General features: G+C 35.0%; 1 protein-coding gene across 3 annotated transcripts; it reads right to left on the reverse strand.

Annotated features, from left to right (window-relative positions):
* Nucleotides 1-3869: 3869 nt before the first annotated feature.
* Nucleotides 3870-9927, reverse strand: ABIL3 (ABL interactor-like protein 3). Of its 3 annotated transcripts, none has more exons than XM_088978315.1 (14): nt 9606-9927; nt 9420-9481; nt 8887-9259; nt 7986-8166; nt 7717-7893; nt 7343-7602; nt 6471-6553; nt 6191-6341; nt 5213-5312; nt 5012-5104; nt 4870-4912; nt 4690-4754; nt 4386-4513; nt 3870-4290 (listed from the first exon to the last, which is right to left on the reverse strand). In XM_088978315.1, exons 6-14 carry the CDS (start codon nt 7451-7453, stop codon nt 4120-4122), a joined length of 945 nt encoding a protein of 314 aa, XP_088834441.1. In that variant the 5' UTR covers nt 7454-7602; nt 7717-7893; nt 7986-8166; nt 8887-9259; nt 9420-9481; nt 9606-9927; the 3' UTR covers nt 3870-4119. The 3 variants fall into 3 exon arrangements, with proteins under 3 accessions (XP_088834441.1, XP_088834442.1, XP_088834443.1); XM_088978316.1 differs by having other exon boundaries at nt 8887-9349; nt 9606-9758; XM_088978317.1 differs by lacking the exons at nt 8887-9259; nt 9420-9481; nt 9606-9927 and having other exon boundaries at nt 4690-4751; nt 7986-8402.
* Between the last annotated feature and the right edge of the window lie 15584 nt (nt 9928-25511).

Below are 25511 nucleotides of genomic sequence, written 5' to 3' on the forward strand. Positions count from 1 at the left end.
TAGAAAATCTTATGTTCAAATTTGATTAATTAATTATTTTAGATAATTAATAAATATATAAAATAAATATTTTATTGATATAAAGTATATAAATATATAAATTATTTATATAACTTAATTATTATATATAAATTATATAAAATATTTTATATTATATATAAGAATTAAATAATCGGTCGAATTTGGATATTTATCAGATCGAATCAGGTTATATCTGAATTTGAATTTGATTAATTATTCGGTAAAAATAGGATATCCAAATTCAACCAATTAAATATTCAAATTATCTGAATTCGATTCAATTATGTTGAATATCAAATTCAAAATCAGATTTTCAAATACCGTTAGCACCCCTACTGAACGGTTCCCGAACTGAACTATCCGACCATTTGAGTCAACGGTGGTTCAAAAACCATGGATGGACCATAGATTTTGTCTCAACTTTAGTTTTGGTTGTTTTGAGAAAACAGTTTGTAAGAGCCTCCAAGGTCCAAGCAGACATGCTATCATGAGGGTGGATAAAAGAATAATTATAAATTAATATTTTTTTAATTTAAAATACAACTAAGGACATGAATTAGCCAATTAGGTAAAGGTTTTCCAAACAGCCAAAGGTTTTTCGAATGTATCGAGAATATCTCCTCATGAATAATAAATATAAGTGCGGTAGATATTCCCAATGTGTGGCCATGATATGCTGTGAGATTGGTGTGAGGAGCATATCTGAATTTCAATCTTACATGTTCATTTTTTATAGATATTCAGTAACTAATTCGTACCATCCATCAATTTTTAGGTTATCCGTATTTGTTTTAATACTATTGGATGACTTTTATTTTGTTAATAAGGATTTCATTACTTTAATTTGAGGGGGATAGTAAGCATCATGGTTTTCAAAACTGGACCGGATCGGACGGTTGGACCGGAAAATTTTGGATTTCTCCCCAAAACTGTTGATTATGGTCAGCGAACCGTTGAACCGGACAGTTAATTGTTCGAACGGTTTTGACCATTTTTTTTATTTTTTTATTTTATTTTTTGTCAAAGTAGGCCAAGCATTCGATTCGAACGATCAGACCGTTTGACCTGGTAACTAGACCCTGACCGGTTCGATCACCGGGTCAGCTTTAAAAACCATGGTAAGAATAATGGTCGCCCTCAACATAGGCTTTAATCCAGGGATGATTTCTCCAAAAAAAGGGGGAAATTGTCTAAAATCACCATGAATTTTCAGTATTTCTCTTTAACACCATGAATTTTCAAAACGTCCAGGGAACCCCATGTTCAGTAACTTGACGTTAAATAGACTAACGGGTTTTAGTAGATTACCATATTATTCTTTTTTATATTTAACCCATTTTTGAATATTTCAGAAATACCCTTGTTATTATTTGACCCAAAAACCATTTTTCAACTTCCTTGAAATACTTTCAAGCATCACAATGAGAGCATAACGTCTCTCAACAAGTAGAAATCTTATATATAAGATAGTTGGGCACTTAAGGGCATTTTAGTCATAAAATATATTTAATAAGGCTGACTTGACATTTTGGGCAGTTTGGTCATAAAAAAATTGCAATTATGGTGACATGGGCAACTTATGTCCAATGTACACTAACGGTGCTCTAAGAGAATTTAAGAGAAATGTACACTTTGGTCATAAAAACTAACATAGGGTTCCGTGGACGTTAAAAGTTATAGTGAATTTAATGCCCCACTTGCATTTCGGTAAGTTACTTACCCAAGTATAGGGAGCGGAGCTAGGAAATTTTCATGAGGGGGATCAAAACCTAAGATGGATTGGGGGGAGGGGGGAGGGGGGAGGGGGAAATTCACATGAAATAGTGGGGATATTTGGGCCATGGGGGGGCTATGGCTCCCCTAGGTCCCCGGCTCCACCCCTGCCCTGCCCAGGTAAATGCACTTACCTAGGTAATTGTTTTCCAAGAAAGATTTACTCGGGTAAGTGCATTTACCCATGTTTCTTTATTTTTTATATAAAAAAGGCAATGACCATTTTGTCCATAAAGGTCTATTATTATAAGGGACATTTTTGTCCCTTTCAAGTATTGACAACTTTCCCCAAGGTGAAAAAGTTATATATCCACGTAGGAAATGGGTATCATTTACCCAGGAAAAAAAAAGATGGAATTTTCCATTGACCAACTTTCCTATCTCTCAAAATCCCAAAAAAATAACACCCCCTGGCAGAAATGCTGAAAAGTCAAAGCCTTGATCCCCCCTGCTGAAAAGCCATCGACGTTTTGAAGAGAGCATGCACAACAAAGGTGTCTCACATTTTTGACATGTCATCTGGTGCTAACTGTTAAGTTCAGCTAAATTTTCAACTGGCTGTAAAAGTTTTTTTTTTTTTTTTTTTTTTTTTTGTTAAAACTTCTTCAGTTCTAAAACCTGCCGCCCCACCCTCTTCCAAAACCCTTTTGCCTCCAACAACAGCAAACAAAACCCTTGAAACTCAATTTTGGTTGTGGGCATTTTCTCCATGTGGTGCCTTGTGGTCTCCAATGGGCATTTTCCAATGCATAAACCTGGTACAACACCATGATGAATTGGAATTTGTAGAGATTCCTTGTATGCAGCTGAGATATAATAGAGTAATACACTGATAAACTGAGCTGGCCCAAGCTTCATGGCTTTGAGTTCCGCAGACATAATAGTCACATCCAACCTTAGTACTCTTTGTCAATCCATATATAAGCATGATAAAACGTTACAAGGGCTTATAAGAATTTGTACTTTACATCACCAATATTTCTAATATGCGGTTAAATGAGCATGGCCAACAATGTATTGTACTTAGCAAATCTGGATTCATTGGAGAAGCGTAGAAAGTCTAATGAATACTTTGTCTGAACTCTCTATAACTTCTACCTTAAACTATCACTTCAATTAATCGTTTTACATTCTTGCAGCCCATTCTCTAAGCTAAGTTTGGGAGTGCTAAAAAATGAGTGTTTATTCTAATAACAACTTATTTTGGGCCGGGATCATACCAATAAGTATTTATTTGAAAAGCCCAAATTTTGGATTTATTTTTAAGTGCTTATTTTCCTTTCTTACCTTGGCCCACTATGTCATTTTAAAAATACTTATATTACCCCTGTTTAAAATATTTGCTTTTTCACCAAACGGTCATAAATACTTGTTCTAATAAACACTTATTTTTAAAATAAATACTCCCAAACTTGGTCTAAGCCTCTTGAAACTCATAGGAATTTGCTCTTGATGTTATTTTTTAGGGATTTTTGAACTGCAATCCCCCTCAAAAATCTGAATTGCAGCCCACTCCTAGTCTACTAGTAACCCTGCCCGAGGCCTGGTAAACCACATCCTGGAAATCCTAACTCCACCCTAGAGGTGGACTGATCGGTTAAAACCCCCTTTTTTTTTAAGACCCACCAATCCTACAAAGTAGGAAGTAGGAACCAAGCAGTCTTACCAGCTTGGCATGCTCATTTCATCTCATTCGGCTGTGTTTGGTTGCAAAGCAAACAAATTTGTACTGATGCAAAACTATGGCAGTGCAAATGATTTGAGTGTAAATTCTGACCTATTTTTCTTTTAAATTTTAGCTTACAGTACAAATGAAGTAAATTAAGATATGAAGCAGAATGAAGTAAAACCCAAAGCAAAGTTAAACCAGAATTTGCATTTTTTCATTTGCACTCCCGTGCATTTATAATGCATGAAAATAAAATTGCACTGCAACCAAACGCATAGAACAATTCACCAATTCCACTAATCACTAAACCCATGCATCCCTTCTTCAACTAGGAAAGGCCTACAAAGCGAATAAATTTTTCATCAGATGAAAATGAACCAAAATATGGGTCATAAATACACCATTGTTAGATGAATGAAAATTGTAGGATTTAGGTAGTATGAGCAATTTAATATATACTTGCAAGTTGCAACTGGAAAATACATTCAATGGGATAGAAAAACAAGCATCGAGGTAAATGAAAACATTATCCACCTGTAAAACAGAGATAGGTACAACCACAAATTGGAGTGAAAAACAAATGATGAGGAAAATAGGAAAGCATATCATTGAGCATTTCTCTGCTCCCCTCCCTCTCTTGTTTGTGAATCTGCTTCTTAGTACTCATCCAGGTAAGTATACAATGTATCATCTTTCTTTGATTTGCGCCTGCTGAGCAATGCTTTAAGTAGACGTTTACTTTTGCTGGGATACTGTTCTGCGTCTTTTGGATTTTCCTTTTCAGAATGGAGACGCAATGAAGCAGATTTCTGAGGCTCTGTAGGGTACTATAACAAAACAAAGAAAAAACTCCAAGATCAGGCTTTAATAACCAAAAGAACTGAAAACATTGAACTTCAATTTTTTTTCCTACTCTATTTACCCGCCGTCTTGCACTAGAAGGGTTCGGAGTGGTCGGCCTATGTGAGACTGGTGTACCAGGCCTACTTGAGACAGATTCAGAACGTAAAAGTGGAAATGAAGAACGATATGGGGAGACTGTCCTTTTTTCTGATTTACCAGTACACAATCATGAGTACAACATTCCAAGAAGAAATGCTCTAATAAAATCATAAATAACATGTATCAAGTATAACACCATGCTGAAAGTAGTTCACTTTAAGGGGAGCTAGAAAAGAAACAAAGAAAAAGGGTTGTAAGAAACAATTCCCTGAGGATAAAACTACCTGTAAAGGAAAACATTCCAGGTCGCAAGGAAGGCCGTGGAGAAGGTGACGGAGAACGCCCTCTTCTATATGGAAAAATCAATAGATTAAATCATGATATTGGTGAAGAAATGAAAACATACAAGTGAATAAATTTTGATTTCATAATCTTTCAGAAATATAATATTAATCCTTACATACCTAATAGAAGATTTTGAGGTTTCTCTAATGGATGTTCGTACAGCTTTTGCAAAACACAAATAAAACAAAGTACAGATTATCTTGGATGAACATATAAGCAGTTGCAACATCAGAAATAAAATAGAAAAGATGATAAAATTACCATTCTTAAATTGATGCCAACCATCTTCATTTTCTAGATTGTACCCTTGATATTTCGTTACAGGGTGGCCTAAGCCACGCATGGTCTCCCCAACTACACAAAATTAAATGAAAAAAGTAATCAATTTTCATCAGTAATTCTTTGCAAAACAAACTTTTAAGTTCAATAAAATAGAAAAAGAAGTAAGTACAGAATATTTGCCTGGCAGGATGTACCGCTTATGGTACTTTGGAGTTGTTATCACCAATGATTGTTGTGCCAGCCCCTGATGGTCAATATATGCTTGGCACGACCTTAGTCGCTAAAATACAAGTTAAAAAGAATCTTTTTCAACACAATTGTTGTAGATTTGTCTTCCGTGGAAAATGAAGCAAGGCAGACCAGGTAACTAATCATTTGTAAGCATAACAGGCTTTTCAGTGTGCAATCTTACATTAACAATATAGATGTTTGTGTTGGGCTGATTATCCACTAGTCCAACTAAACCATATACCATAGATTCACCACCATTATTGGAGGCCTACTCCACCAAGTTAATGAACAGTGAATGGCATAGGATGACAGGACAGACTGTCAATCCTCCATTCCTGATCCATGCACTCGGATAATCTTTCACATTCAACCAAATATGGAAGATAGTTTAGGGTTTGTAGATACTCTCATGGCTGAAAATCATTTCCTCTTATTTTTGGTGAACAATGAGAAATAACAATGCCTTTATTTGGGGGGTTGGGTTATATTTCCTCATCAAAGGCTATACCGCTAACCAAGACTAACCACCATGATAGTATCTTTTGAATTATGCTCAGGCTACAAGATTGTATTTTTTAATCAACAACTGGTTGTTACCAATGTTGATCCTGGCTATACAGAGACTTGGGAGGGGTAGACTGGATATAGACATAACCTACTTGTTTTTAGCGAAGTGGCCTCTCTCAGACTCAAACCTATTTTGAACAAGCCAATTCAAATAAATCATCTTTTCAAGAAAGTTAATCACATTTTAGATCTATGGCACAGCCTAAGAAGAAGAGAAGAAGATTCCATAGCAGATCCAACTTGCAGAACTCCAAGACTTGCATGGGAATACTGAAGGTCCAAAGTCAAGATTAGTTTCGTTTCTCTTTTCCTATGAAAATCAGATTGAGAGATTAAAAAGGATGCTATTTTAAAGAGTACCTGTTCTATACAAGATACCCGAAGTTCTGTTCCCGAAACTTCCTCAACCTTCTCATCCAAGAGACCATTAACTTTATATGTCATAGAACCCAAATGGTCTACAGTATTGACGAGAGCTTTAATAGCATAATCTTTCAAGGTTTCCACCACTCTAAATATTTAAAATATCAAAACTTGAATCAGAAAAATAAAAAACGGAACAAGGAATAAAGAATATAGAAAATAAAATCCTCTCCTAACATATCAAACCACTTACTAGGAGGAACTAGAGAAAACTTACATCTGTTTTTGGTCATCATTTGTATAAGATAACTCGAAATACTCTGCTGCAGAGTACAACTGTGCTCTGAGATTCTTCAAATCCTGGAAAATCCAAATGCAATAAATAGATGGAAATTCCAGAACCATAGCGAATTGCCTTCTTTCAATAATCATCAATGCTTCTGGATACTACAATTATAAGCACAACAAATTTTACACCCATGCTTTCCTATCCCACATCTGGCGGTGGGGATCTATGTGCTGAAACAAAAGATAGAAGAGCAAATCAGATTTGGTTTAGGAGGGTGTATCTAATATCAAAGAGGCGGCACTCATCATAAAGCGCTCTGTGATTGGAAAATGCAATTTGCAGAGGTCCTCGAGGCTATCAATATCATGCCTGCTAAAGGAGATGAAATTGACTTCAGAGTCGTGCACTACCAAGATGAGATAGATTTCATGAGAGCTCATTGATTTAGCTGATGACTTGGCGAAATTGGGGGTTGTAAGAAATGGGATATATAGCAATCCTCACAATCATAGTGAAGGTAACGCTGATGTAGCTAGAGATGGACGCAAATTAATCTTTTGATCAATGTCCTATATCATTTTTATTTTAGCCATACACTTAACAAAATTCTTCTTAATTGCTATCATTTAGAGAGAGGTAGAGAACACTAAAAAAATTGGCCATTTATGTCATACTTTAATCTTCAAATTTTGTTTCCATACTATAACCTCCTATTTTGAATTTTGAGTTTCATCAATCTGATGCGCATTCGACGGATCAAGGTAAAATTCCCCTGGTTTCTGACAAATAACAGATACCCAATTCGGTTTTGCCAAAAATAAATAAATAAATAAACTAAGAAAGAGAATACAAAAAAGTACCTTGAGACTGTCTGAGAAAAGCAAGCTCTGCTGCATGGACAGTTCATCATAAGTGGAGGCCTCTTGAGGTTGAGGGACAGAGAGTGGAGAAAAGGAAGGCATGGTTTCCATGGTGGAGAACGGGAACTTGGTCTCCTACTACTGCACTACAGCAAGAATCAAAATCTACTTCACATTCGAAACAACTCTGTTCTTGAATCTCAGAAACAATGGCAATAAGTGCAAAAACCCATAATTATATTGAAAATTCGAGTTCCCCTCTGCAAACAGAACAGAAAGTACGTGAAACCCAATTCTTACTGAAAACATCGATCCGTTAATCCACAATGACAAAGGAAAAATAAGACGAATTACATCATTCTGGCTGCACTTACAAGTTACAACCATATTGCAGGGAGCTCCTCTTTTCTGGGAGGCAAATAGACTCAACACCGCTAAAAATGAAAGGAAGCCCAACAAGAGGAGGAGAAGAAGATGAACGCAAAGTGATCTCTTTTTCTCGAACCATTCCAATAAAGCCGATTTACTTTTATTGATTCTCCCAATACATTCTACAAAGCTCCAAAAAGAAAAGGAGGTGAGAAGAGGCAGCAAAACAAAGAGGATACACACATAAGAGGCAGAGAGAATATGAGGGACTAACCTGCTCTCTCTTCTTCAGCCACAATGCAAACGTTCACTTGGGAATCAAAAACCACGCCTCAAAGGTGAAAGACCCAAAGGATTTTTCAGAAGAAAAGAAGGAAACCAAAAAAGGAAAGAAAGAAAGCGTTCTCCTTCTGTCTGCCTGTCTGACTTTGTCTCCTCTGGTTTGGAATTGGGAGCTGGGAGGATGATAGGTCAGGTGTTTTATCTGAGTTGAGAGTTGAAGACAGGTAAAGAAGAGACACAGAAACAGTATTAAGGTCATGGGCACGTCGGTGGACTGGAATGAATCCGAAGCCGGACCAGTCTCAGAGGAATAACATTTCAAAGAAAAAAAAAAGCGAAACTGTAGCGAGCCCGGATCTCCTGAGAGCAAAAAACCATACGAATACCTTAGAACAGGGCATCTATCCTTAAATGAGGAATATCTCCCGTGATTTTAATATATATTTCCGATGTGCGGCTGGATTTCGTGGTCTCAAGATATTCGTACGGTTTTTGTCTTTAAGAAATCTCGTCTGAGCAGTAGCAATAGCCGAATCCAACCACCGTAATCAACATCCGGTGGGTCCCATGACCCAGTAAGGCACAAAATCTACCAAACGTTTTAGATTTCTCGTTGTCCAAGTTTGAAGTTTGAAGCTTTTAATATTATATATATATATATATATATATTATATTGAAGGCGAACCTTTTAACATTTAAATATACTAAAAGAAGAACCATGTGTAAATATTGGCAAATTTTTTAAATTATCTCTACTATTTAGCTTTAACTATTGTGTTAAAGAATGGAGAACGGAGAAACAACTCTTTTAACAACCGCGACATCTTATAACATCGCCTACAATAAGAAGATAATCATCGTTGGAAAAGAAATGGAAGGATGATCTAGCCAACCTCTTGCGGCAGAACAGCAATCACATCGTTAATGTCAGCTCTAAGTCCGGCGATGATCCTTGCTGTGATCGCTCTCATAACTTCGTTCTTTCTCCTCTTTTGGCCGACACCGTCGAATTTGTTGTTGTTGAAACCGATTTGTTCTGTTTGGTTCAATTCCTTCACGTTCACCCGCAATGGCAATGGTGCTGTTCATCGTCTTCCTCTTCCTCTATATTTATCTGAATACACTGGACTGAGACAAAGTGAATCATGCCAGACTGAGACAAAGCCACTAATGGTGGTATTGCCCCTTCATGGCTTAGCATGGTTCGGTAAACCAAGTTATCCTCACAGATTTGCAAAATAACAGCCACCGTGACTCCTGCTTGTTCTGCAAAAGAACAATTAAATACACTAGACTAAGACAAAACATATCCTGCTTGTTCTTGGCGAGAAGTCTAAGCTCCATGGCCGCCTGCCTCTGCAGTCCCACGAAAACCTTTGTTTAATATGGACCAAAGATTATATGAGATGAGGGGATTGAGACCCACCATGGATGTTTCACTGTCAATTCTCGGAGCTCCTTCATGGCCTCTGGTTCTCTGGGTACACACTGGTTTCAAGTATGTATTGCAGAACAAAGGTAGATTTATCAAGAAAAAGAACTTGAATTAAAAGGAGAACGAGTATGGAGAGAGAAGAAAGAATAAATTTAGATAAGAAGAGAAGCTGCTTACTTGGTAGAGAGCATCACTTTAGAGGAGACTCTTGTGGCGGACCTCCTGATGTCTTCTGGCCTGGTTGTTTCGTTGCTCTTCTTACTTGGTTGCCATTGATAGTGTCTCTTTGGGGCTCTTCCTCTGTTTCTTTCTCTCATAAAGCGTAACCCTCTCTCAACTGGTCATAGGGTAGAGGAAGGGAGTAGTATTTATTAAGCAGTGTTGTCGTCGGAGCTAGTGGAGGAAGGTTCTACTGACCGACTGACCGCCCGCCAGCCAAATGGGAGATTGTAGTTTGGGAATTGGTGAGCTCCCTCCAGCCTAGTGCCTGGTGCGGCCCACAAAACCCCACTGATCAAATCCTTTTAACTACATTAATGTGGGCCGGCCCACCCACTCTTTTACTGGTCGTAGGTATGAACAGTATTATTATCCTTCTTTTATATTTTTCATAAAAGTTATCCTATTTTTGTTATTTTATAAAAATATTATCTTTTATTGATATTCGGGACAAAAAATTGCCCTTATCTGCTAAAAACCCTCATCTTATCGGCTGGAAAACCATATCCCGATTTATTTGTGCCATCCGCATAGAATGTCTTGAAAATCTGAGTGGCTTTGCAGCTTTTCTTTCCAGTTTTTATGGTGAATACTTCATTTAATACATTGCTCTTTGTAAATATTTAGGTTTTCCCCTTGAATCAGAATTTATAGAATCCTTAAAGACCTCCCTTTATGAAATCTTTCAACCTAGTTTCCACTTTTCCATGGGCTGCATTTGGAAACGATGCAAATAAGTGTGAATGAAAATATGTAGAGTATAAAACCATCCATATAAAGTGCAAAGTTGGGTTAGTTTTACACTAACAAATTTATCTTCTCACCAAATGAATGCAAAAACGAATTCCAATAAAACATATGTCTTTTTTTATCAAAAGTCCACTTGGATGCAAATTTACTTTTTTTTATTGATGTTATTATCAATGTAAGCATATATTGAAAAATATATTTTCTGTCATTTGTCAATGCATAAATATAATATTGCAAAACACATACAAAAGTGAACTAGAGTGCAAATTTACCCTGAACCTAGATTTACACTCCATTTGCATTGTTTCCAAACGTAGTCATAGGTACGAACACTTACAGTAGAGTTCACCTAACAAAATTTCACATTTCTTAAACAAAATCAGATTTTCCTCGAACCCGATGTGGCTCTCCAAGAAGAAGATAGCCTTGTCCCTCTAACCTTATGTAAGTTTTAGGCTTCTCTATGTCTCTCTCTCTCTCCATTTCTGTATGTGGAATCTCTTCCATCCGAAGTCATCATTTGGGCCTTATTTTTAAAATTTGAAAAACAATGAAGGATAAATTTGATATTTTATTATTTTATTAATATTTAATTATGATGACAATTATTAAAACACTTGGAATAATTTAAGACAATAATTAACAGTAAGTTACAGTTTATCAATTAACTAAATAGTAAGGATACTTTAAAACATTTGTCCTAAAAAATGTGTTGATCGATGGTTTACCACTAAACGACAAACAAATGCATTTTTTTGTCTCTCTTTCTTCAAACAAGTTTTCTGTTTCACTCCTTTTGTTTATTCTTTTGTTGCTAGAGGATCTTTGTTATTCGTTTGCATCTAAAAATGTGATATGGGATTAATTGGGAATGGAGATCATGGTTAACCAGATGTATAGGTATACGTGTATGTGCTCGCTGACTCAGGGAGTTAACTCAGTTCAGAGACCTATCGTGCTGATCGAGTCCATCAATAGCGATAGAGCCTAGAGGGAGGTATAGTTCATATTGTCGAGCACCGCTGATTGGTCAGATTGCGATTTTTGCCACTGGTGGTTCAGCTGGTAAGGTAGAGAGAGAGAGAGAGAGAGAGAGAGAGAGAGAGAGAGAGAGAGAGAGAGAGAGAGAGGGAGGGAGGGGGAGAGGGAGAGGGAGAACTCTTTCCAAGTAGAGGACAGAACATAGGCTGTTAGTTGTAACCATCAAAGTTAAAAGTTCAAACAACAACCGTCTGATCAACTTGAGCTTAGAGAATTTGGTGTTGGATGGGCCCAACTGATAATATAGTTGGTGGATTATTAATATAGCGTTATCAGGACGGTGTTGATGTGAATGAAGACAAATGCTGCTAGTTTTGCAGTGATGATGATCTTCTGACTCCTTCCAGTAATCGTCTTGGTCTTGCTGTGCTGTGATGTCAAGTTGATAATGGTTAAATAATTAAAAGAAATCCGGGTCGCGCCATTCAATTTTCATTAACGGATTATTTAATTTGTTAATTAATCAATCAAACGGCGTGATGGTGCAGAGTGCTGACGGGACTCTGGAACTGCAAGTCTCGGAACGTTACACGCAAGAACAGAACAAACCCATAGGCCATAAGGCCCATAACAGCATTCTTCATTCTCCATCGTTTAGCTCGGCCGGCCTTCTAATTTCAAAATGGGCCCATTAATGATCTCATCTAATCGGTGCCTTTGGCTTTTGGTTTAGACTTTAGACTTCTAAGTTTTAGGGAGAGGGGAAGATGGGACCCGCGATAACTACTGCTACTAGTGGAGAAGACTCGTAAAAACTGTGAGATTTTTAAGAGAAGACAAAAAGTTTAGAAAGCCTATCTCTATCTGATAATAGTATGCTGCTCTGCAAACAAACATTGGCCTTAACTCAACAATGGTAAATGACCAAAAAGGAAATCTTAATTACCTTATCAGACGTCCACTTGGACCATCTTGGGTGTGGGGCGTGAGCATCGGCGGTCGGCACACCCGGAGAGTATTGCTTTGCTGTGCTATGTACAAAGATTGCACAAATCTGATAAGTGGAGAGAGAGAAGACCTCGTAACTTGCCACTAATCATTATGAAGAGAAATCCATCACCACCATCCAATTAAATGCAAGCTTGCGGAGCGGAGAAGGGGGAAAAACTTGGGACAGGTGGCAAATTAGGTGCCAAGACAGGAAACCCCATCTTCTGCCTGTCCGTAGTAACTAGTAATTGCGCTACATCATCTATCTCACCTGTTGGGATTTCTCATATCTGACTTCTGAGAGATGGGCTCAAGGCGGAGGCCTCCATCATCTACCGAGTACTGACAGCCTATTGTTTCGACTTCAGAATCATTAAATGCAATATTAATAAAGCAATACATGAACGTTCTGCGTTGTTTGAAGTTGGAACTTAAATTGAGAGAGCAAATAATCTATGATACCGAAAAGGCATAGTACCCGATGAGTTTTGACTTTTGGCCAATCAAAGCAAATTTTGAGCAAATATGTTGGCGAATGGGGGTGGATGATACACAGTCAAGCGATAGCAGCAGATCCTGAGCAAATAGATTCAGGACGCTCTATGGTCTTGGTGAATGGTGAGGTCGCCATTTACCAGTCTATCTTTAGAGAGTGCAGACAGAGAGAAAGGCCTCCTTCCAATCCGATCAAAGTAGGAAGTTTCCTCTCATCACCCCATTCTCCGTCGGTCTCTGTCACTGTCACTAGAGGAATCTTGTGGTTCCTAAATTCAAACCCTCAATCAAAGTTTAAACACAAAAAGGATGCACTCAATCGATTGACCACTTTATCAATCCCCCCATTTCATATCAATCATATACCCACCTTTGTATTGAGTTTTACGCAATCATGCTTTTTAATTTTTTTAGGTACAAATTGAGTGGTACGTTATCACATGAATTATGGTCATTGATCAAACAAATGAATTATTTATAATATATATAGAGAGAGATAGAGAGGCCATTAAACAGATGTTTAATTCATGTAGACCCATATGATTGGGATAAGGCTTTTGATGATAATGATGCATCTGTGTAAAAGAAATCATTAAGAGAGAGACGAGAGACACGAGACAGTGATTAAGGATAAAATTGAAAATTGAATAGGATAGAAAACTAGAGATTCATGGGTTGCAACTTGGGCGGATGTAAGTAACTTGAGTCTGACCCAACCCAACTGCAGATTCATAGATTGGGCCTAAGTTTTCGAGCTGCAGATTGGATATAGGCTAGAATATTCGGGCCTGACCCGAACTTTGCTTGGGCTTCGGCTAAGGTCTTAAGTAGTTCAGGCCCAATTCAAACCCAACCCAAGTATACCTAACAAATACATACGCATATGCATTATATTCATATAAGAACATTTTTTTTAATTATACATACTTTTATATATGTACAAAATATGCGTAGCAGTGCATGTACATATGTGAATAAAATATATGCATACTTTACATCAATTTTACTCTGCATTAGGCAGTAAGGCCCAAGCTTGGCCTGACCTAACTTGATCCTCAGCCCAGCCCAAGCTGAGTTGGGTTAAGCTCGGGCTGACCTTGGCTTAGGTCAGGGTCGAGTGTCCTCAATAGATTACGTACATAATGTTGGCTGGAAACCCGTGTAATTTGATGGACCGAAACCCCATCGTTCAGAAACGTTGAGCCTCCATCGCCATGTAATTTGCCTGGTTGGCTAGTTGCACTTCCCTGTAGAGTTTGAAGTTGTTATTGTTAATCCAATGAACTTAAGGCTGTGTTTGATTGCAGTGCAATTATATTTGTATTAGTGCAAATGGAAAATACAAATTGTCCTTCAATTATGTGTTGGGTTTTACTTTATTTGGCTTCATGTCTTAATATACTTCATTTGTACTGCAATCAAGCAAAATAAGCTACAATTTAAAACAAAAATGGGTCAGAATTTCCACTCAAATCATTTGTACTATCATAGTTTTGCATCAATGCAAATTTATTTGCATTACAACCAAACACAGCCTAAAGCTCTCAAAGGCAACAATCCACATATGTCCAATGAGTTATTATGCTCTAGAATGTTACTTGAGGTTTATCCATTTTCAATTTTTCTTTTCCGAACAATCTGGGAATGGATCTATATGCCCTTACCACCCCAAGGAATGAGTTACTCTGAATGGAAGTTGGTGCAGGAAACAGAACTTAGGCTTATAGATTGGAAAGGAAAGTACAATCAAGACATGCATTTCCTTCTTGAGAAAGAGACAAAGGCGTGCACATGTTGGATGTTCCTAGGGACATTTCCTGCAAAATAAAGATAGGAATATTGGAAGTGCACAGTATTACATCCGAGGCAAAAATACATAAACCAAATGTAAATTTGATTAGAATACGCTAATTACTTCTTTTTGGTTTTGATTACAAGGGGTTTTGACGATTAAACAATGAAGCAGGGGAAAGTTAAGCTTGCTTACATAAAGTGTAAAGCTTGGAGACCCTTTGGTAATTTAGAAATAAGGTTCATAGATAAAAGAACCAATGTGATTAGTGCGCAGACCACTATTTTCAGAAATAGATACGTCGCACTGTTCATTTTGAGGGTCACCGAAAGTTGACATTTATGTAGATTCAGACTTGTTAGATGAGACGCAAAAAGTAAAATGAGGACAAAGATGAAGCTTTTAGAAATTTGTAGGGGAAAAAAACAACTTTTGATATAAGAATGGATAGTCTAATTAAGCTAGAAATCACCTAAGAGAGTTCTTATTATTCACAAGGGTCTTAACAATTATAAGAATGGATAATTTTTGTAATTGTGTATTTATTCGAATGCACATGTGTATGCCACAAATGTTCCAACAGATCGTTTTCTAGGAACAATTGGAACGATTATCCATGCAGGTAAGAAAAGAGTAGAGATGGTAATGGAGTAGTTTGGGGAGGGTTTTGTAAATTCTAGATTTTATCTGCCTTTCTAAATCTCTCAACTCGTACACGGCCCAAAATCCGTAGTAGGTTAGATTTTGAGAATCCAAATCCACCCCGCACATGAAAGTGCAAAACCCTCGATCTTAGACCCTACCCTCCCCACATTCAAGGGTAGGGACGGGTTAGGTTTAAAACCTGGATCTAATTTCCTATTATTTATTATCATATAAGCAATAAATAAGTAAAATAACATAAATAAATATCAATATTTCTAATTATTTGATTAAAACATGTAAAAAGCACATAAACCATCAATTATACTTCACATAAAACTCAAAATATTAAAGTTTATATGCTTTCCAATCCATAGTGGGTTGAATTTTGAGAATGCAAATCCTCCCCGCACATGAAAGTGCAAAACCCTCGACCCCAGATCCTACCCTCCCCACATTCAAGGATAGGGACGGGTTGGGTTTAAAATTTGCATCTAATTTCTTATTATTTCTTGTCATATAAGCAATAAATTAAGTAATAACACAAATAAACATCAAGATTTCTAATTATTTGATTAAAACATGTAAAAAACACATAAACTATCAATTATCCTTCATATAAAATTCAAAATATTATTAAATTCAACACTTAGTACATAAAGTTTATATGCTTTTCAACAATATGCGAGTTGGGGAGGGTCGGATTTAGCCTAATACCATACACATACCTATATGGGTTATAGAATCCCAAAATCCATACCTGCCCCCAAACCCATCATTTAAGCAAAAAAACACGCCCCATGGAAGAAAGTGGTGTGAGTACCCACCAAGTAGGGTTGTAATTGCCATCCCTAGAAAATAGAGAGGTGTTGTCTTACATATTGTTTTTTCGGTAACCAGCATTGCCAAAGCCACACTATATTTCTATAAAAAGAAAAAGGGAAATTGTCTAAAACTCACCATGAGTTTTCATCATTTCTCTTAAACTCACCACAATTTTTTAAAATGTTTAAAACTCACCATGTCAGTAAGTTTTTATTTTCCAAAACGTACCTTCTGTTAGTGCACCGTTAATGCTTCTTAACAGAGGTGTCCACATCAGCATAAATAACAATTTTCATAACCAAATTACCCTTGGATGGCGAGTTAGAGGAAAAGGGTCTTTTTCAATTTTCAATTTTCATGTTTTTTTGCATTCTTAGTGTTTTGTTATAATTTCCAATGTTTTTTATAATTTTTTTTATTTTCTACAATCTATATATTTTCTTGTATTTTTTGTTATTTATTTGCAATTTCTGTGTTTTTCTATAATGTTTGGTGTTTTTTCTACAATTTTCATTTTCTGATTTTGTTTTTCAATTTCTATAATTTGAAAATAATTTTTTATTTTTTTCAATTTCTATTTTTTATATTTTTTGAAGTTTTTGTGTTTTTATGTATTTTATATTTGAAAATATTTTTTTGAACTTTTTCCTTTTTTCATGTCTAATTATTAAAATATATGTATATATTTTATATTTTTCTATAAAGGTTAACATGGTAATATATTAACATCCATTAGTTTGTTTAACATCAAGTTAATGACACGGTGAGTTTTAGGCATTTTGAAAAGTTGTAGTGAGTTTAAAAGAAATGCTGAAAACTCAGGGTGAGTTTTAGGCATTAATGTGCTTGTGACATCAATGCACATTAATGATGCATTCGGACTTGGGTGAATAATGCGTAGATGGGTTGGTAGTAGATTTAGGTGAAAAGGCATTGAACAAGAATAATCTTAAATGGGCCACAAGAATTATATAGCAAGGTTCAAAGTATGGAAAGGTATTGGCCCGTATCAACTGATATGTATTGTGTCAATGGCTTATCGATATGCCCTTCAAGGGGTTGTATCGGGTCAGAAACTGGTTCAGAGGGTAGCCAGGCCTTAAACCGACCACTCTTAACCAGTTTCAAAAAATAAATAAAACTTAAAAAAAAAGAAGTATCAATACGAGCCCATACATTCTACCGGCATATCAGCTTGTATTGATACTTTGAACTTTTCTATATAGGGGCATGATTCTTAAAATAAGTCCTAATAAATTAGAGGCAAAATCATGTACACTGAGCTGGGCTATCTATCATGAGTTTTTTAATACAGATAAGACCTACAGTGAATATTGGGTGTGCTCAATCTAATAAGTAACAACTTAGCCCGGTATACATAATTTTGTCTCCAGCCATTAATAAATCCTTCTAAATGCTAACAAACTTGAATTCAATTATTTATACATTTGGATTTATTCCTTAGTCCGTCTCATATCAACCACTCATTAGGTACACGGTGTCCCCAAACTCCCCTTGAAGTTTTTGACAATCATAAAAACTTTCCCTCTAGTTTGATTTTAACAAATACCTCCCCTGAACTTTTGAGAAATTCAACAAAAACCTCCCTTACGTCACCTTCGCAGATGGAAAACGTTAGTCTAATGTAGTAGTTTCTTCCAAATACCCATTCTACCTTTTTATAAATTATTTTACATACAAAATTACTAAGCAACCATGTTTTAATTCGACAAAAACATTAGAAGATGATTGTTAAAAGGAGATTTTTGTCAAGTAAAAAATGGGGTTATTTCAATAATTTTGTATGTAAAATAATTTATAAAAGGGTAGAATGGGTATTTAGAAGAGATTGGTGCATCAATCTAACATTTTCTGTCTAAGAAAGTGACAGAAGGGAGGTTTTTGTCAAATTTCTCAAAAGTTCAGGGAGGTATTTGTGAAAATTAAACTAAGTGGGAGGTTTTTATGATTGTCAAAAACCTTAGGGGAGGTTTTTGTATTTTACCCTTAAATATACAATATTATTTATGTTATATATATATATATATATATATATATATATATATATATATATATATATAAATATAATATATTTAAAATATAATTTGCATTTTAGCTTTTTCCTCTATTTTAAATAAATGTTTTTCTAAAAACAAACTTTTAAATAAAAAATTCAAGGATTCGGGTCCCCAATGGGGAACCTGCCTCCATCGAGTACTAAGGGTGGAGGCTAAAATTTTTCCTTGATGTAAATCAGGCTCGAGGATGGGTATTAATTTAAAACTTGGGGTTGGGGTCGAGGAGTATGATTCCCACCTTGAACCCTCTCATTGCAATTCCTATAGGGGGGTCATCCCCCGAACCCATAAAATAGTTCCAATAATCATGGCAATTTAAATGTAGTATCAAATAATTATGGAAATTATTAAAATTTTCTAGTTATTTATTTAATAATTGGAAATTTTACGGTTTAACTTTCACTAAATTAAATTGCCATAATCAATAATAGTTAGTAATTAAATTACCAAAAGCATTAATTATTGCTCAAAAATTATAGTAAATATCAAAATTACAGAAAATGTAAAAAATAAATTGATATTTATTGAAATTAATTTTCCACTAAAAAAATATTGAAAATTTTTAATTATTATTTGATAATATCATTAAATATTAATAGAATAACCAAATTATTGAAAATGTAAAACAAAATTTATATTTATTTAAATAAATTTTCCAATGAAAGTTACTCATAATTTTTAATTATTGAATGATATTTATTAATATTTTAATTAATTATTCATTTTTCAGTAATTATTTATATCAATAATTAAATTTCAAAAAAAAATCATGAAATTAAATTCCAAAATATTTGAAATTAAATTACCAAAACCAGCAACTTTCAACAAGTAACCATCCGTAATTAAATTTTCCAATTGCCAAAATTATTGAAAACTATCATTTAAGTGTTGATATTTACTAAATAATAATCGACAATATCAGTAATTATTGGAAATATCAAAAATATTTCACAAATGAATTTAATTACCCAAATTAATTTAACTAATTAATAAATTAGAAAATTTAACTAATTTAAAGATTACTAAAATTGTTTTGTAAAAATTACCAAAAATTACAAATATTTAAGCATAGTTATTATTAATAAATAATAATAGTTTAAAAATAAATAATAAAATTTTGTATTGATAATTAATAATTTATATAAATTTATACAGTATTTTTCAGTAAATTACAATAATTCGGTTAACTATTTAACGTTAACAGTAATTTCCAATTCATTTTTAGTTAATTCATCTACCAAAATTTAATGAGTAATAATCCTATTATTTAGTAATTTATATAGTAATTAATTATTGACATTTTAGGACTTGGGTGTTAGATGGGTGAGGGTTGAATCTGGTTTGGATCTAAGCCTCTGGTTGAATCTGGTTTGGATCTAAGCCTCTAGTATCATCTTCTTAATCATCAATAATTGTGCTACCGTCTCAGGAACTGGATCAAGATAATTGAAAACGATCCTCTACTGCTGGGGTGAGTCAAATCATGGGATCCCAGTTGCAAATCACCATCAACACAAAATATTCATTAACCCAACGATAGAAATATAATACCAAAATTTTAGTACTATAAATTTATGACTAATTTGTTTTCCTTAATCTTTCATTTAATAGTTTTTATAAACTAAAATGCCAGGTCGATAGGCCATTCAAAAAAAAGTAACAGTTAGGACTTCAATAGGCTATTAAAAAAAACAGTTCGGGTTGCAACTTAACCCGACTTGGTATAACCATTTACATCATCTTCTCACCAACAGATTAGAACCAAAGATATGAATTGCTAGTATGCTTCCCAAAGATTAGAATCAAGAACTTCTTTTCATCTATGTTATTTCGAGGATAATGCAGGATGAGGGTAATAGAGTAAAGAGAGATATGATGACGTGGACCGTCTATATATATTTCTAATGCAGTATGGATAAGAACAAATCCCAACTCTATTCTGAATAGCACCGGCTAAATTGCAAGTTTCAGGCCACCTAAACGGAAATGAAACTTAAACATAAAATCAATGAAAATTAGAAGCAATAAGTTAGAATGGGAAAATTATAAATATTAATCAATTGTTTTAACTAATTTTCCAGGGGGATAAAAGCAAACTGTTTTCCATGGGCACCGATTTTCGGTTCGAGAAGTTTGAAGGTCAAAATATTTTTGCTTTTTGATCAAATGCAAGGGGTAATTGGGCCACCATGGAAATGGTGTGGGCCGAACCCACGGCATTTTCTAGGCTCCTTTAGCGCAATATCATTTAGCCCAATAATGGGTCTATCGAGGGCCAAAATTCCGAGCCACAAAAACTTGCCGATGGATTCATTGGCTAAGCCTAAGACTTAAGAGGGAACGCATGCGGGCCCAGCAGATTGCGATGGGCTGAAGCGTGGAAATTCAGCCCCGGGAAATTTCCATATGCCAAAGAGATTAAGATTTAAGAGCCCATAACTTGGGCCTCTGCCGTGTATTGAAATCCATGCGGGTCCACAAGAGCGTTCTAGGCTAAGTGTCCCAAATCGAACCCAACCAGATTTCGGAGTGACAAAAGAAAGCACTGGTTGAGACTTGGGAAGCATATTGGGCTTACGAAAACATAAGCATCCCAATACTAATATCAAGTAACTAATCAACTGGCATAAACCAGTTAATGTGAATTACATGTATGGAACCTCATTTAAATGTACCAAGGTACCTGTTTGACAGTTAAAAAAATACGAAACCAAAAAGCGAACTCGTGTAATATTCAGTTAAAAGTTAAAACGGAAAAGTATGAATTTGTCCAATGCAGATTTTTTATTTATTCTGCAGGGCTATAAACATTCAAATGGACCGATACCCACACTTTCTGCACCCACGTCTACCCGTAAATTGGCATCGATTTCAAGCTGGCACCTACCCCAAACATACATTAAACCTACAAATTCTGACACTGGGGGTATCGATCATTCTCCGAAGTTAAAACAAAGTCCTGTCATTTACATATATGGCCACTCAGTTAAATATAGGTGGGGAGGGGGGAACAACAAAGTAAGAAACAATTAATTGGAGCTCACTGAAAATAAAGAAAGTGAGACATAGGGTCTGTTTGGCAAGTCTTTTTGAGAAGATCTTCCCATAGCTCTGATAGTCAATAGACACATTGAGTTTTTGACAGAAGATCTAGGCAGCCTGAAAACTGTTTGGTAGACACGCATCTTTCCGTTCATCGTTTCAAGTCTTTCCGCTCGAGATTAAAACGTGAAAGATGCGGGAAGCTTCATTTGGAGCTTCTTGAAATCAGCCCAAAATGGGCTTCCCGCATCTTTTCGGTGCCCCATCTTTTGGCGACGAGATCTTCTGCCTGTCAAACGGGAATAGACCAATTTTCAGTCTTCCCAGCTTGTAAGGAGTCGAAAGACCGCGCGAAAAGACGTGCCAAACAGGGCCATAGCTGATGAGGGCGGATTTGGCCCTCCAATGACATTGTGACACATGGCATCCCGAAACAGTTGGACGACACCCAAACGCCACCTAGGCAATGATTTGGAGTCCTAGATCGTAGTTCATCTTTGCCCCGACCTGGCAACCTGCCTTTACCGCCAACCTAGCGACTTCGACCACAACTTAAGCCAGTTAGGAGCACCTCGTCTAGGGCCAACATGTACCACCTCATCACTGGCCGGTGTGACCTCGACGCGAGGAATGACCTCCCTCGAGTTGTGAGTTGTGCTCGTTGACAAATTCAGTATGCATATTTCGACACTCCCAAGTTTCTTGGAAGTTGGCCCACATACCGAGTGTTCTAGAGGACGACCAACGTGTGTGGCAGTTACCTCTGGGATCTCGGACTAGTTAGGCAACCTCCCAAAAATCTCGGATGTTGTGCGTGAAGCCCACGCCAAATAAAGCCTATAGAAAGGCACCAACCCCAATGACACGAAAGGTAAACACGATTTAGTGCTTTCTAGCTCTCATTGTTTTCAAACTCTCAGCTCACATATACTATTACTGACTTAAGCATCGGAGCGACCTCGCCGAGTTAGCCACCCCGAGTTCTCTGATACCTCCATTTCCCTACAATTCGAGTGACCTACTTAGCGACAGGCGTCCGAGCTGCCCTACAGCTAGGAGCATCCAAATCACGCACCATCAATAACAACCAAACATAAAAGGAATTTCAAAAAATCAAAATTAAAGTAAAATAGTGGAAATGAGATCTAGATTTTAGAATTTTTTTTAATTAAAATATTTTTATTGTTGAATTTATTCCCACTTTATTATGAGGGCAAAAAAATATAATTTGAAGTTCTGAACTATTATTTATATTAAATTCATTTCATTCCCTCTTATTAAGTATAAGGTATTGGCTTTCATCCCTTTTATTAAATCTTATACTTACTATATATTAATTAAATGACATATGTGAACTTTTTTTATTGACTAAAACTTCTTTACTTTCCCATGTGATGCGACGCACAAGAAAATTTGATATTCAATAATGAAGGAAGAAGGACCAAGCAGTCAAAATTTTAACTAAGGGTCCGTTTGATTTCCAGTTGGAATCTGAATCGGAATGGTCCATTCTCATAGTCTATTTGGTTCAAACAGAAATTGTAATGAGAATTAGAATCAATAGGAATGGCATTTCATTCCTAAGGGAGGGGTAGGGGATGGCCATTTTCTCAAATGGGGGAATGCCATCCTAGCAGAAACGAGAATAAGATTCCGATTTCGCCCAACCAAATAATTGGAATCAGAATACCGATTCGAGACCCTTTTTTCCCGCCAAATAGGGCTTTAATTACATAAATAGTAGAGGGAAGGTTTTTACACGACTCAAAAACATAGGGGGAGCTTTAAGTTATTATGAACCAAGTAGTCATCATATGTATTTAATAGACAAAATTAATTATAATGATGTTAATTACTGTAGATTAAAAAAAAAGTAACTATTGAATTACTATTATTTTTTTAATTAGCAATTACTGTAGATTAAAAATCAGCCTTTGGCAAATTGGTTTTCTCCCATTCTTGCAAACCTTGGCAAGAAAACAAAGAATAATCAAAGCTGAAATTCCTAATGAAAACAAAGAAAGTTCAGAACCAAAGTATACAATGTTAACCATAACGAACCTACAAGATAGATCCACTTGAAAAAGATGAAGCAAAAAACTAGGAAAATGAAGAAAAATAAAGATAGAAACAACACAAAGAAAACCACCAAGAGGAACACGTCCATTGAGGCGTTGACGTCTTCTACTCTTTGTCGAAGATTGCTAATAATCACCACTTCTAGCATTCTCTTAGGCTATGTTTGGTTTAAAGGAAAAGGTAGGGAAACGAAGGGAAAGACAAGGGAACTTATACAGGGTTTGTAAAGGTTTTCTTATCTTTTCCTTCCTTTCCCTGCATTTTTCTGAAACCAAACATAGCCTTAACAAACCATGGAAACTAAGGAAGATAAGGAAAAGGGGAGATGTGAAAGAGAAGATAAAGGTGGGGTATATGGAGAAGAGAGGCAACGTTTTCCTATTAGAGAAAGACATGTGTAGAAAACATGAGAGTGCTTAGGTGGATACGTGTCAACAAGCCAACCCAAGGAATATACTAAATACTTGATTCTCAATTATCAACCGTACGCATCTAATGCTTTAAGTATATACTTATATACTAGTAAGGATGGGGATGATTTTCCCCTCGCGGGGAAAGAGATGGGAAAATTTTCATCCCCGATGGCATGAATGGGGAGAGCACTCCGCCCCATGGGATTCCCACTAATATATATGTATATATACATATACACATGTCTATATGTTAGTATTTTAAAAATATGATTGAATATGTTTGAATCTTTTCTAATAGGATTGTAAATTATAATTATTTTATTTTTTAAATAAAATTTAAAATAAAAACATAATGGTTAAAATTATAAAGAATCACGAGGAGTGGTGATCCCCGTAGAGACGGGGATGGGGATAACTTTGTCCCCATTAGCAAAGATGGCGATAGGGACAAGGAGGGAGATTTTTGCGGGGACAGTGATGGGGAGAGGCTCCGCGTCCCTGTCCTGCCCCGTTGCCATTCTCAATCAAACTAATAAAACTAACCAACCCGATTTCTAGTATTTGTAGTCGGCTTTGGTTCAACAATTTCCCAACCTGACTAGGTTGGATTAGTTTCGCTTTGGCCATTTGTAAACTAACTAAAATTGAACAACTCGACCATAGATATTTATTAATATTTATATTTTAAATATATTTTTTAATACGAGAAAGTGGAAAATTTTCAGTATTTCTTATGCTAAAATATTTTATATCATAAATTTATTTTTTTAATAATGCCTTGTATTTTTTTAATTTAAACTTAATCTTTAAATTTATTCTTTTTTAAGTTTAAATCTTTTGAACTAATCAACCAAACCAAAAATTGACCCAAACCGATATAACCTAAGAAACCAACTCTCACACCTCACTAGGTTGATTTGGTTGGCCAAACAACCTACAATTGGACCAAACTAACCCGTAAACAATAGTTTAATCTCCAATAATTATTAAAATTTTATAGCAAAAATACACACTAAATTAAATTTAAAAAGATAAATAACAATAGTTTAAACTCCAATAATTATTGAAAATTTTCTATTAAATAACAAAACAAAAATAGATTTATACATAATTATTGAAAATAAATTTATCACAAAAAACAATAAATAATTACTGAAATATAATAAATATTAGTTGTAATATATATAGGTTAAGTTTTTAAATTGTTATTAATAAACAATAATTTTTTTGAAAGATATTTTCTAGAACTATTAATTGGTATAAATGAAATTAGTTATTTACAATTTTATTTATTTATTGAAGTAATATCTTTATTTAAATTTTAAAATGTTAATTACTTGTTGAATTTAATAACATCATTATTGAAAATAGTACTATTAATACATAATTTTGTTATTTTAATTATTTGAAATTTAGTTATGTTAAATATCTCATTATTTAAAATATTTAGTTATTTAACTAAATATTTAAAATCTTAGAATATTATTATAGCTGAAATTTAATCAATAACCATTTAAAACATATTATTAATTGATTTAAAACATTAATTTTAATGTTTTGTTATTTAAGATATTTAGTCATTGACATATTTAAATAATATTTCATTTTTAATGTTAGATTTTTATTATTTGAAACATTTAGATTGAATAATCCAGAAAATCATAATTTATATTGTTTGTACATAATTTCGTAATGAACTTTGTAAAAATATATAATTATTAATAATACAAATATTATTATATTATTAAATAGATTATAACTATTTCTTTGTCTTTTC

The sequence above is a fragment of the Nelumbo lutea genome, chromosome 3 (assembly GCF_056320005.1).
Source record: "Nelumbo lutea isolate HS-2025 chromosome 3, American lotus-T2T, whole genome shotgun sequence".
Lineage (NCBI taxonomy): Eukaryota > Viridiplantae > Streptophyta > Magnoliopsida > Proteales > Nelumbonaceae > Nelumbo > Nelumbo lutea.